Source organism: Cetorhinus maximus, chromosome 4 (genome assembly GCF_964194155.1).
Source record: "Cetorhinus maximus chromosome 4, sCetMax3.hap1.1, whole genome shotgun sequence".
NCBI classification, from domain to species: Eukaryota; Metazoa; Chordata; class Chondrichthyes; order Lamniformes; family Cetorhinidae; genus Cetorhinus; species Cetorhinus maximus.
In genome coordinates, this window is record NC_135882.1 from 132,304,590 (window position 1) to 132,319,471 (window position 14,882).

Here is a 14,882-nt window from a genome sequence, read left to right on the forward strand (position 1 = left end):
GAGGAGGAAGAGGGAAGGAGGGAGAATGGGGACATTTATAAGGCATTACCTGTTATCTCCCAAAACATAGGAAGGAATGAATGATGTACTGAGCAGTGCTAACTTTGTGTTACTTTCCTTCCACACAGGGCTCAATAAACGACACAAAGCAGTTTCAAGTTCATCCCCATCATTACTGAACCCCCAGACTCCAAAACCCAGTTCAGTGATGCACCAGTCGCCTTCGTACACCGATATTCTCCCTTCAGTTGTACACAATCAACCAGCATCATCCACTACATCTACACCAGTAAGTTAAAGCATAAGTTCATGATTTGAAATGCGCCCAGTACTGGAAAAACTTAAGGGACTAAAATCTGACAAATCCCCAGGACTTGATGACCTACATCCTCGGATTCTAAAGGAGATAGTGGATGCACTGCTTATGATTTTCCTGAATTCTCTAGGTTCTGGAATGGTCCCAGCAGTTTAGAACTTAATAAATGTAACACTGCTATTCAAGAAAAGGAAGAGAGGGAAAATGGGGAGTTACAGATCAGTTAGTCTGACATCAATTACTGGGAAACTGCTGGAATCTATTATTAAGGATATCTTAACAATGTGCTTTGAAAATCATGGCACGATAAGAACAAGTCAACATGGATTTATGAAAGGGGTATTGTGTTTGATAGATTTATTAGAGTTTTTTATGGATATAACTTGGTAGGGTAGATAAAGGGGAACCAATGATGTAGTATACTTGGACTTCCAAAAGGCATTTAATAAGGTACCGCATAAAAGGTTAATACACAAGATAAAGGCTCATGGGGTTGGGGGCATTTTTTTTCGCATGGATAGAGGATTGATTAATGGACATTAAGCCAAGGGATAAAAGGGACATTTTCAAGTTGGCAGGCTGTGACTATTGGAGTGCTACAAGGATCAATGCTGGGATCTCAGATAGTTACAATCCACAATCAATGACTTAGACCACTAATAGTGGGGGCCAGTTTGGATATTGGGCCACAAGTGGAATTTTAAAATACTTTTCATTCATTACCATTTATTTCTTCAAAAAGGTATATTGGTACATAAACACAAAATATGATTATGAAAGATATGCCAAGTGTACAGTTACTAATGTCTTTTATAACTTATTGACTCTTAATTACTTAATAGCTCTTCCTACTTAACACCCGCGCAATGCTTTGCTCGACCCTTCTGCTCATCCCTCTGCCCTGCTCGCCACCCCTCTGCTCCGCTCGCTGCCCCTTCTCCATGAACCTTCACTGAGAGGTGGCCTGTGGACCAAGTTATGAATATCATTGACTTAGCCAAAGAGACAGAACAATGTATCTAAGTTTGCTGATGATGCAAAACTAAGTGGGAATGCAAGCTGTGAGGGGGACACAAAGGCTACAAAAGGATATGAGTGAGTGGAGGCAGTACAGCGAAGGTTCATTGGATTGGTCCCTCAGATGAAAGGCTTGTCCTGTAATAAAAGGCTGAGAAAATTGGATCTATATTCTCTGGAGTTTAGAAAAGTGAAATTGATCTAAAATTGAAACATTCAAGATTCTGAAGGGACTTGACGGAGTAGACACTGAGAGCTGTTTCCCTTGACAAGGGAATCTAAGAACATGGGGGCACAGTCTCAGGATAAGGGGCAATCATTTAGGACTAAGCTGAGGAGAAATACTCACTGGAAAGTTGAAAATCTTTGGAATTCTTGGCCCCAGAGGGTTGTGGATGTTCCATCGTTGAATATATTTCAGGCTGAGATATACAGTTTTTTGATGTCTCAGGGAATCTTGGAATATGGGGAGCAGGAAGGAAAGTGGAGTTGAAGCCGAAGATCAACCATGATCATATTGAATGACGTAGCAGACTTCATGGGCCATGTAGTCTCCTCCTGCTCCTATTTCTTACACCCTTATCTACAAAGGCTGGAACTTCAGTTAGGTTAAGAAACTGGACAAGCTGGGATTGTTCAATCAGTAAAGGTTATGAGGCGATTTAATGAATGTTCTTGTTGAGTAAATGAGGAGAAACTGTTTCCACTGGTAGGAGGGATTTAAGATAATTGATAAAAGAACCTCAGGGAAGATAAGAAATTGTGTTACACAGCTGTTATGATCCTTGGCCAGACCTCCAAGCTGTTGGTGATATCCGGTTAGGGACCAACATTTTGTTTTGTGGGCAAAGGTTGAGATTCACATACTTGCTAATAGAATAAAGCCACAATTTCCAGCATCCACAGTATTTTGCTTTCATCAAAACAATTTACATATCTATCTTATATTCTAACATTCAGGGTTAACGTGAGGTACATGTAAATTAACAGGCAAGCTGTGGTCAAATGCACCACACTGCACAATAAATGCCAAATGCAACCAAAACAGATGCCATGTATTCCTCAACAACCCACCCAGACCTCAGTAACACTGAAAGTCAACCAATCTCACTGAAACTCTGTCTCTCTCACGAGGGATTCCAGTCCTCACCTTCGAAGATATTGCCTTGGAATTCTCTCCAAATGTCGCTCCAACTCTAATGGCTTCAACAACGGCCCACCTCGCAGGCTTTCAATCTCATCTCCTGAGATTTCATTTCCCTGGATTCCTGAAAATGCACTCAAGCATCAATTCACAAGCACAACTGCAGCTCTTTGGTTGCACCAAGCAGAACACCACTGCTTCAAAGTGGGGTACGTTTGCCTCAACGGCCTGCAGCACGGAGTCACCAACCTTCGGCTGCCTCCTTTGATCTTCCAGGTGTCCCCTGAGCCCTCTTCAATTACCAGGGCTTCCCTTGAGCCCTCTTTACTTCAAGTCTGCTACCCGCAGCCCTTTCTCTATTTGGAACCCTTTTTCTCTGCTCTCTTAACTGAACTGGGATCTTTTTCTGTACCTGTCCCCATCTCTTGGGTTCTTCTTTGGGACCTCTCCCTGTCCCCTGCCTGGGACACTACTGTTCCATGGTGCTCTGCTCCTGGTCACCTGACCCAGGTTTTCACGCCTTTTTTCCTTGCACATGTGCGCTGGGGCCACAGGACGTGAAAATGTAAAACTGTGCATGTGCAGCCTTCTCCCGGTCTGTGCACATGCAAAAGCTCCGAGGCCTGTCGGGAGTTGAAGTTCCCGACCTCCGTGCTCTTCAATGAGGTAAGTTTGGGTTTCATAATAGAGCGAGTTGTTATGCTGTGATAATCATTGTCTGAAAGGGTGTTGGAAGTAAATTCGGAGGTAACTTTCAAAAAGGAATTGGAAAAATAGTGAGAAAGAGAAATATTTGCCGGGCTGTGGATAGAGCATGGAGTGAGCCTAACTGGATAGCTGGTTCAGTACGCCAATGCAGGCATAATGGACTGAATGATCATCTTCGATGCTAGATGATTCTATGCTCCCAAAGCATTTTAAACTGGCTCAGGAGATACAAACCTTGCCCATATTACAAGGTACTGACAGACCTCGTTCTTTTTTGAGGGATACCAAGAGGTTTGAAGCTTCAAGAAGCAGGGACAATTAAACCAAATTGCTGTGCCATTTTCTCATGTTCTGAGATAAATTTGCGTTTTTGTGATTTTTTAACTAAATGGGGCCTAGGAACAGAGTAGACCATTAAGCCCCTTGAGCCTTTTCTGCCATTCAGTGAGATCAGGGCTGATCTGCATATCCCCTAATGCCTTTGGTTAACAAGAATCTTATCAATCTCAGATTTGAAATTAACATTTATTCCCATTTTCTTAGAAAAAACTACCAATTTCCACCACTTTGTGTTTCCTAATTTCACTTTTGAAAGGCCTGGCTCTAATTTTTAGATTCGAAACCCCTCCCAAGTACTAGACCCACAACAGGCGGAAATATTTCTCTCTATCTATCCTCTCTGTTCCCTTTAATATCTTGAAAACTTTGATCAAATCACCCCTTAACCATCTAAAATCCATGGAATATAATCTAATTTGTGTAATCTCTCCTTGTGATTTAACCCTTGCAGTCCAAGTATCATTCTGGTAAATGAATGCTGCACTCTCTCCAGGGCCGTTATATCCTTCCAAAGGCGCGGTGCCCAGAACTACACTCAGTACTCCAGATGTAGCCTAACCAGGACATTTTATAGCTGAAGCATTACTTCTTACCCCCTTGTATTCCAGTGCTTTAGGTGTAAAAGCCAGCATTCCATTCGTCTTTTTGATTATTTTCTCCTATCTTTTCTTGACATTTTAATGATCTATGTACCTGGACCCCCAGGTCTCCTCTGACCTCCATTGTTTTGCGCTTGTCACTGTTTAGAAAGTGCCTTGTTGTATCCTTTTTGCGGCCAAAGTGGCTGACCTCAAATTTGACTATATTGGAATCCATTTACTGCAGTCTTGCCTGTTCACTTAATATATTAATATGTCTTTGTAATTTTATACTTGCATCTACACTACTTACAGTGCTACCTATCTCTGTGTCATCAGCAAATTTGGATATATGGCTTTCTGTCCCATCAATTATGATGATAAGTTGAGGCCCCAACATTAACTTTCATGGAACACCACTAGTCACATTATGCTAAATCAAGTACATGCTCATTGTCCCTAATCTGTCTCCTGCTGCTCACCCAATTTCCTAATAAGGTCAATAGTTTACCCTTCAGTTCCATGGGCTTCAGTGTTAGTTAACAGTCTCTTAAGAGTGCCATTATCAAAAGCCTTCTGGAAGTTCATATACATAACGCTGTGGCTCAGTTCATAGCACCCTCACCTTTGAGTCAGAAGGTTGTGGGTTCATGTCCCACTCCCGGAAAAAAAAAGTCAAGAACTGTGAATGTACTCGAAAGAGTTACATAACATCCATAGACATTCCCCTGTCCACAATTTCGATCATCTGTTCAAAAAATTTGATCAGGTTTGTCAGGTGTGACCTACTGTTTATAAACCAAGCTCCCTCTCTCTGATAGTTGAACAATTTCAAGGTATTCATTCATCCTATCCTTAATTGTATAATCTAATAATTTCCTGATAATAGATGTTAGTCTAATTGGTCTATAATTCCCTAGTTTCTCTATCTCTCCTTTCTTAAATAACAGATTGGAAAATTGCACATGTCAAAGGAATGGCTTCTGAATCGTGGCAACTTTAGAAGATTATAGTTAGGGCATTTGCAATGTTCTGAGCTTCTTCCTTTAAAATGCTGGGATGGAAACAATCTGGTCCTTGGAATTTATTGCTTGTTAGTGCCATTGTTTTCTTGACTGTTACTTTGGTAATGTCAATGTTGGTGAGGGCTGTCCCTGATACAAAAATAGTATCCTTGTGATATCTGGCATGGTAACCTATTCCTTGACTGAAAATATTGATGCAAAGTAATTATTCAGCATGCTAATTTACTTCTTTTCATTGACATTATCATCATTCATCAGTTTTCAAGAGACTAGCATTGTTGCTTTTGGCCATCTGCTTTTTCATAATGTAATTGTAAAGATATTTTGGGTTGATTTTGATATCTCTTGCAAGTTTCTTTTCTTACTCCCTTTTTATTGCACTCACTGTCTGTTTTGTCAACCTTTGCTGTTCGTTGAATCTTACCGATTCACCAGGATCTGTGTTTTTTTGTATCTTTGAATACCTTTTGTTTTATTCTTACATTGTCTCTTACCAATTTACTTGTCCATTGCTGTCTTTTTTTGGCAGGTAGAACTCTTTCTCTCTTTGGGGTATAAACTGGCCTTTATTGCTTTCAGATAGATTGGAACAAGCAGATGAACTCATGTTTGAAAGGTTGTGAATTTCTTGAGAGAGTTTTCTGCAGTAGTATGTCCTCGAGCCAACATGGGGCAGGCTATATTAGATTTAATAATAAGTAATGAGACAGAGTTAGTTGACAGCTGAATGGTACATTAATATTTATCTAACAGTGATCATAATATGATTCAGTTCAACATACTGTTTGAAAGGGAGAAATGCTAAAATCCTATATTTAGGTAAGGCTGACTCAAGCCAATGAGATAGCAAATCTTCACAGAAACCAAAGTAAACTGGGCAAATCTGATGATGATGGAAGAAACTACAGATGATTGGTGGGAGGTGTTCGAAAAAAATTGAAGTGATAAAGGCCAGTTTATACCCCAAAGGGGGAAAGAATGGGTAGCATCCCATTTGGGACTCTCAATCCTTCTTACAGAGGATGTTATGTGTCACTGTAATTATTGAATCCCCTACAACTACCAAATTATCCTTCCCCTCAATCCTCCTTTGGGCAGCCTCCTACTCAAGTGTGATGGTCTGTATTTTGGTTGTCCTTGTGAAAGTCTTCATCCTTATCATCACAGGTAGCAAGTACATCTAACCTGTAGAATAGGATTACTTGCTGCAGTTCCTTGTTCTTTATCTTACTTGGGTGCCCCTTACTCTGCAAACTATCGGTCATACCGAACATATTCCAAACTTGCACCTTTCTATGAGGTGTGACAGAATTCTGGAGCAAACTATCTCGATACTGCTCCCCCTCTCTTATGTATTGGAGTGTCTCCAACTCACTTCCAGTTCAATGAGTCGGACAGATTTGAAACATCGATATCTACTGCAGTTACCTTTGCTTGAGACCATATTGCTCTCTGTGAACTTCCATGTGCAGCAGCCCAGATTCTCTGACATATCTTAGTTTAGATTTATACAATTTATGTATTTATTTTAAGTTTTTTATTTGTCTACATACTAACTGCACTAAGCACTAACCACTGGACAAAAACTTTAAATACTGCCTGAAGCTTACAACAGCCAATACAAGTATTGGAGGCAAAAATGCAGCTCTGCCTTCCTCCCTCTGCACTGAATTCCCATCTCATCAAATTCCTGAGCTTTGCACTGTATGCTGCACTCCTTTTACGACAGCTCTGTGCATTAGCAGATACTGCTTACTTTATACATGTTTTGAGCCTCACCAAAGTTACATGTGCTGCACACAGTAATTAGCCTCTATTCAAGCAATCTCTAAAAGATGATTGACAGTTAAATGCTACTAACAGGCAGTTTCCTCATTTTTTAAGCTCCTATTTTGTACTCGTTTTAAAATAACGGGATTATTTTGATTGCGACGCATAGCTGTATAAATAGGGGAATATTGCAACCACTGGGCCTTAAAGAAAATAATATGTATTATCAAACTCTTCAGATGTAAATTGTGAACCATTATCTGACACCAAAATCTCTGGCAACCCATAAATTGCAGTCCAACTTCTCAAAACCTTAGTAGTTTTGGCACTTGAGATATTGAGCATAGACTCAACATTTATCCACTTGCTATAGCTATCGATCAAAACAAGATACTCTTCCTTCCACTTAAAAGAAAACAACATGTATACATTTATACGTTTCTTTGCGTGTTTGACCATGGGATGAAAGGAACTTTTGGATCATTTCTCATTGTGAGACACACTTCAAACTCTTCACCAACTCTCTTCAACTGCCTGGAATGATAAATATTATACAAACCTTTCTTTTTTAACTGTGTTCTCTTAGCGAATTATTGTATATATAATTGTCAAAGTTGTGTTGATCATTACAACTTTTTCACCAAAGTTATTTTTCTTTCCATGAAGCTGCTTGCTATTTTACGATAGCATGCAAAAAAAAAAGGAAGAATGTGCAGAGGTATAGGGTGAAGGCGGGAAATAGCACAAGTTGCATTGCTCATTTGGAGAGCAAGTGCAGATATGATGGGCTGAATGGCCTCCTGTGTTGCAACAATTCTGTGGTCAATATCTCTGTCTACCTTTGGATACCAGAAATAGCTATTTGCTACTGCTTTCATATAGTCTATCCCTGTGTGCTCTTGACCAAGCTCCTTGAACAATCTCTCTCTAAACCTTGGTGTAATAATGACCCTTAAACCCCATAAAAGATAGCCTTGATCCATGATCACTTAATTTCTCTTGAGTGAAATACTCCTGCAAATCATACTGTTTACGCCAGCCACTGAGCATTTTACTGAGCAACATGCCCTTGCTAGTTTCCTGACTAATTTCTCTGCAATTACTGGCATGTTATTTGTGTATGTCACACAATCATAAAATTGGTACGGCGCAGAAGGAGGCCATTTGGCCATTGATCAATAACCATTTTCCCTGCCAACCTTCGACCCCAGCTTATTCCATCTAGATCTGTTCTCAGCTCATCGAAGTTGGCTTTCCTCCAGTTAACTTCTCTTACTCGGGACTGTTCTTTGTCCTTTTCCATAGTCAACCTCAACCTTAAGATACAATGATTACTGTCTCCTAAACTTGGCCAACCTGATTTCCAAGAATCGGCTTTAGCAGTGCGTCCTTCCTCATTGGACTGGAAACATACTGCTGAAGAAAATTCTCCCTGAATACACTGTAGGAACTCTTGACCCCATCTATATTTGGATAATTAATATCCCCCATTATAAGTACTGTATAATTTTTGCACCTCTTTGTAATTCCTTGAAAATTTGTTCCTTTACGTCCGTCCCACTAGTTGGTGGCCTGTAGACTACACCAAGCAATGTAATTGCATCTTTTTGTTCCATAGTTTTATCCAAATAGATTCTGCCCTTGACCCCTTGGGTCCTCCCCTTTCTCCAGCACTGCAATGATCAATACCGCCACTCCTCTTCTTTCTTTTCCTATCTTCCTTGAACACCTTGTATCCAGGAATATTTAACACGGAGTCCTGTAATTCACAGGTAACTCGGTGGCTGGAAATGAATCAGTGTTCACGGGAAATCATGAAAGAATGTCCACGTTTGCATGACCAGCTAACTTATTTAATATCGTACTGATGGTAAATTTTATCAGTTGGTCCTACTTGTTCAAAGACTACTTTGTGCTGCCTCAGCACTTCCTCACTGACAGATGTACTCTTACTGATCTCTACTGTAAATGATTCAACCCAATTTAACTGTATTTTCAGCCAATTTCTTCACAATAGGGAGACTTAGCTCCCCCCTACTACTTTTGATGGCAAATAATAGGATGGATCATCGTATTCCACTCCAACCCTAACTTCACCTAACACTGGAATATTGTTACTGGAATAACTAGTCAGTTTTACACCAGATTTGCATAAGGGAATGTGACTTAGGGACTTTTTGTGTTCTCCTTCTGAAATAAAAGCACAGCTGCAGCCGTATCAATAATGAAAGTAAGTTATGAATCTCCAGCTTAATTTTTACTGTGGACACTGGAATTATATCTTCAGCCCTATTACTGTCATCTTCCATGTACTTTTTATCTTGTCCTCTGACAGAGTATAACTCTTGATCTTCCTGCTTTCTAACATCAACTTCTGTTTCCATATCTATTGTATGTACATTTGAGGATTTCCAGACTCCTGAACTAACTTTAGATCTATCACAACCACCTCAATCTGGCACATGGCTGCGATCTGGAGCTTTACCACGACCTGAAGCGTTACTGTTTCTTCTATTCCTGCATGCTCTCTGTATATGACAGACTTTCCCACAGACATAGCACTTAACTGAGAATGGAGGCATTTAAATGTTTGGTGGCTACCATGGCAATTGCTGCATCTAAATTTCTGACTCTTGAGACTGTGAACTTGGCTGCTGTGCCCTGGATCTTAATTGTCATGTCAATAAGACATGAAAGGAAATCAGAACTGTGTACATCAAACTTCATATTTTTCTTGCTATTTTAAAATGGACTTTTGCTGAACCAAAAGATAGCTGCTGCAGGCCACATGACTTCAGGATTGGCCCATCTCTCCTGGAAGCTTCCAACAAAGGTTGCAAGAAGAAAAGAGGTCCCCCCTCAACCTTGTGGAATCTTGTACCCCATTGTAAGGACATTATAATCATGAAACCAGGGGACTTGCAGAGTTGTTAACAGACCCATCTCACACCTGGAACTGTCCAGATCCATTTAAAAAGGGGACCATTGAGGGGAAATGGACATCATTTGCATCTTGATAAGCTTATTCCTTCAGTGGAGTCACAGGGTCTGCCCAGACAATGACTTCCCAAAACAAGACCCTCAACTTGGATGGTGACTCTTTCAGAAGCTAACAACCAGGACATTATAAACCATAAAACAAAGGCCAGACCCAGCCACCAGATAAATATTCCCTTTGAAATCATTGTGGAGCAAGGAGGTCACATGGCTCAAGTGACCATTTGGAAATCTCTATATTTAGTTGAGAACTGAGAAACAGGCAGTCTGCTGATTATTTCCAACCTGAAAAGAACAACAGCAGGGCTCCCAGCGGACAAAGCTCCCACCATCTCTCAACTCCTGGAAGCCTAATTTATTTTAAAAGCATTCTTCTTCGCTTTTAAGGACTTTCGTACTGCTGTCTCTAACCAGGAACTCATCTGAACTAAACTCCGCCTTGAAGGAAACACTCTTTGGACTTTGACTTTCTGGACTCTGGAAATCACATGAACTAATATCCATTTCTGTGATTCTTCTACTGTTGTTACCCATAGTTGTAAAAACTTCCTCTTCTCCACCCCGCTTACTGTATATATTGTGTGTGTAAGAGCAAGGTTGTGAACATACCCCCGCTCCTCCTGGGCTTGAATGTACAATAAACTAACCTGAGTTAAAAGCAAAATGCTGCGGATGCTGGAAATCTGAAACAAAAACAAAAATAGCTGGGAAAACTCAGCAGGTCTGACAGCATCTGCGGAAATTCTGTTGGAGAGAAGAACAGTACTTCTTCAAGGTGGGCATTCCTGGAAGAGAAGTGGCAGTCAATTAAACACTAAGATAAAAGCAAAATACTGCGGATGCTGGAAACTTAACTGTGTTCCTCTCCACAGATGCTGTCAGACCTGCTGAGTTATTCCAGCTATTTTTGTTTTTGTAACCTGAGTTAAACATCAGGAGAGTTTGCTGTGTTTGCTGCGTTATAAAATTGGACCACACAAACTGAAGGTTTGGGGAAACATGCCACAGTCTACTTTAAAAATAATTCAAAAACACCTCTGCCTATAGACAGATGGTGAGAGAATAAAGAAGTTTAGTTTGCCTCTCTCCTGTTCATAACACACTGAAATCCAGTAGACTTACTTTGCTGACTCAGAAAAAGAACTGCCTTGCAATTTGCAACTATCACTTTGTGCTATTTCTATGGCTGTGGCCTCATGGCATGTCAGCTTATTATCTTTCCTCAAAAACTTAGTCTGGATTTTGTTCTTCTTTAGGTCTCCTATGAATCTGTCTGTAAGGTTGATTTCTAGATTCGCGCCATACCCACAGTGACAAATGTCTTTAGTTCGAGAATGTATTTTGCAACAGTCTCATTTGGCAACTGATTCCTTTCACAGAATACAACTCTCAGTGCAATATGCCATAATGAGTCCAGAATTTAATTAACGTCAGCATATTCCATCCAACTGCAGTCGCGCAGGCAACACTTTTGACATTATCTCAAAAGCATCTGGCCCCATCATGGTGAGGAAAACATCATCCTCATCTCCTATTTTATTCACTTCCAGCCAAATGTGAAATCTTTGCTCATAATTATATCAGTCCTCTTTGTTAGGGTTATTCCCAAATATGTTGTTTAATAAGGGTATAGTGGAGTTGAGATCACAACCAGATCAGCCATGATCCTATTGAATGGTGGAGCAGGCTCGAAGGGCTGACTCTCTTGCTCTTCAGACCTATGTTCCATTTTTTCAATTATGTACTGTGCTGACTCACTGGAATGTCCTTTTTCTTTGTCATTGCCAAGTGTACATTTTCTTGCATTTCAGTGTTAGCCCATATCCAGCATTTTCCTTGACAACTGTATCGATTAATTGTTGCATGTCATCTTCATTTGTTGCCAAAGGTATGGTGTTGTCGGCAAAGTGGATGTTTATTAGTTCCCCTCCTACCTTTGTACCACCCACCCCTTCAATTCCTCTGAGAATACATTTGCTGTGTAGGGAGAAACAGTCAGGTGAGAGAATGCAGCCTTGTGTAACCCCTCTTTTGATTGCTTTCCAATCACTGAGTTCGTTCTAACATTTGGTCGCTGCTATTCGATTCCAGTAAATATTCCTGATGAATCGAAGATCTTTCCCGTCACTGTTGATGCCTTCCAGCATTTTCATGAGATGATTATGTTGGACTTTGTGAAATGCTTTAATATAATCAATAAAACACTATAAAACATAGGAGAAGTCGTTTCGCATTTCAGTTGCTCTTTGTGCCTAGGTTTTTAGAAGATAGTTGCATTTTGTGTTCCTTTATCTTTTACAAAGCTACGCTGTGTCTGAAATCATTGATTTATTTTCTCCCTAACTCTGGCCAGTAGGGTTCTGGGGATGAACCGCACTACATTAGACTGATTGTTCGTTGTATCTCATGTTCTGTTGCACAAGGTTTCTTTGGCAAAGTGATAAAAGCAGACTTGGATCATCAGGGATAGTGCCAGTGTTAAAAATCTTGTTGGCGATAATAGTCAGTTTTCCAGTTCCTAACTCTCCTGTTACTTCAATAATCTTGTGTTATTTCATCCGGCCTGGTGCTTTCCCTCTTGTCTTCTTTTTCAGCACAAGTTCCACTTGCAAAATTTCTGGGCCTTTGTCTTCATTTTTGATTGGTGCTCGAAGTCCTCTGTCTTTTGTTGTACATTTCTTCAATGTATTCACTCCACCTTTCCCTGATTTTTGTCCTTTTCCATTAGAATCGAACCATCCTTTGCTTTCAAACATCCACTGCAGCTACAAACTGGTCTCTTTCTCGAAATTTTCCTTAGTATGCAAGTTTTTCATTGACTATTGCCATTTTGCTTTTTCTTCTATGTACTTAATTTTTATTCTTGGTTTAGTCTGTTATTGTCTGATTCTGACTGTTTTGCTTTTTTCCTTTGCTCTGTCAATTCCTCGATTTCTTCTGTCGTCCATTTTTGCTTGAAATTCTTCGTTTTTGTTGGAACCTTAACTTTTGCACCTTCCATTGAGACCTCCTTGAAGACGTTAAACTCCTCTACATTCATTGTTTCCTCCACCTGCAGCGCTTCTTTACCTCTACTTGGAATGCTTCTTTAATGATTAGGTCTTTCAGCCGTTCAAGATCCAGTCTCTTTGGCTTTCCTTTTGCTTTATTCAGAATATTCAGTTTGATGTTAATTGTGGCAACCAGCAGTAACTGTGATCATCTGTAACATTCAGCTCCAGGGTATGATTTTGACTGTTTAATGGAGCTTCTGAAACACCTACTTATTGTAATAAAGTCGATCTGATTTCTTATTTGGTCGCCTGGACTTTCCCATGACCAGCTTTACCTGAGGTGATGTTTAAGCCACGTGTTTGAAATAACTTGATTGTTTCGGCAATTGATCCATACGTCACCTCTGTTGTTACGTTCTCCGAGACCATGTGGACCAATGATATCTTATACACAAGAACTTCCTACCTTTGCATTGAGATCTCCAATGACAATGATGATATCTTGAGAACCGCACCATTGATCTAGTTGTTCATAGAAAACACATCTGACGCTCTTTGGGTTGGGATGCACTATACTTGTTTAATGCTTAGCCTGAAAGATATTCCTGCTATTCCAAAGGAATTCACTCGCAAATATCCCAATATTCTAAAGGGGCTTGCAATGTTTCTAATCAAGAGCAACTCATTTTTCATGTTTTTCTCCACCCGAGAAGCTAATAACTCCATCACTGTGTTGGTATTTCCCAGCTGCCATCTACTTTACTTAACACAAACCAAGAATATTGACATTCTGCACACCTCTTGAATGGCATTTTCTGCTTTCTTTGCTTGATAAAATGTTTTCACGTTTCAAGTAGCAATTCTTTAGGTGTCGGTTTTTCTTATGCTGTTTGTAGAACCTTTTGAGGGTTACGCAGTAGGACAATGACAGTATGCGTCCACTTGCAGTTCATGGACGTCTGTCCCTAGTGAGGCGTTGACATGAGTGGTGCCAACCCCATTCATACTGTTGACAATCAAATTTGTTTGTACTGACTATATTTGATTAGGTAAAAGGAAAGTATGAGGTGGTTTTCCCATTTCTTTGTGTGTTTGAACATAACATCAGAAATAGGAGCAGGAGTAAGCCTTTGAGCCCCTCAAGCCTGCTCCACCATTCAATAAGTTCATGGATAATTTGACTCTGGCCTTAACGCCACTTTCCTGCCTGTCCTTTGACAATCAAAATCTGTCTAACTCAGCCTTGAAAATATTCCATGACTCACTGCAGACCTTCCGAGACAAGAAATTCCTCCTTACCTCTGTCTTAAATGGGAGACCCTTATTTTGAAACTGTGGCCCCTAGTTCTGGATTCCCCCATGAGGGGAAACATCCCTATAGCATCTAACCTGTCAAGCCCCCTCAGAATCTTATTTGTTTCAATAAGATCACCTCTCATTCTTCTGAACTCCATTGAGTATAGGCCTTACCTGCTCATCCTTTCCTCATAAGACAAACCCCTCATCCCAAGAATCAGCTGATTGCATCTTTTCTCAGCTGCTTCCAATGCAGTTGGGTCCCTTCTTGGGTAAGGTAACCAAAACTGTACACAGTACTCTTAAGCGTGGTCTCACCAACGCTCTGTAAAGTTGTAGCAAGACTTCCCTACTTTTATATTCCATCCGACTTGCAATAAAGACCAAAATTCCATTTGCCTTCCTAATTACTTGCTGTACCTGCATACTGCCTTTTTGTGATTAATGTACCATGGCACCTGTATCCTTCTGTACTGCAGCATTCTGCAAACTCTCTCCATTTAAATCATCTGCTTTGCTATTCTTCCTGCTAAAGACAACCTCACATTTTCTCATATTATACTCCCATCTGCCAACTTTTTGCCCACTCACTTAACCTACCTATATCTCTTTGCAGACTCTTTGTATTTTCACAACTTACTTTCCTGCCTATCTATATATCATCAGAAAATTTGGCTACGATGAAGTTAATCTCTTCAT

At 40.2% G+C, this 14,882-nt stretch overlaps 1 protein-coding gene across 1 annotated transcript in view; it reads left to right on the forward strand.

Moving 5' to 3' along the window:
• Positions 1 to 14,882, forward strand: part of LOC144679901 (KAT8 regulatory NSL complex subunit 1-like) — a 189,679-nt gene that overhangs the window by 158,785 nt on the left and 16,012 nt on the right. The window contains exon 9 of the mRNA XM_078540846.1: positions 129 to 289. Within this exon, the coding sequence (XP_078396972.1) occupies positions 129 to 289 (161 nt within the window). The remainder of the gene's footprint in view (positions 1 to 128; positions 290 to 14,882) is intronic.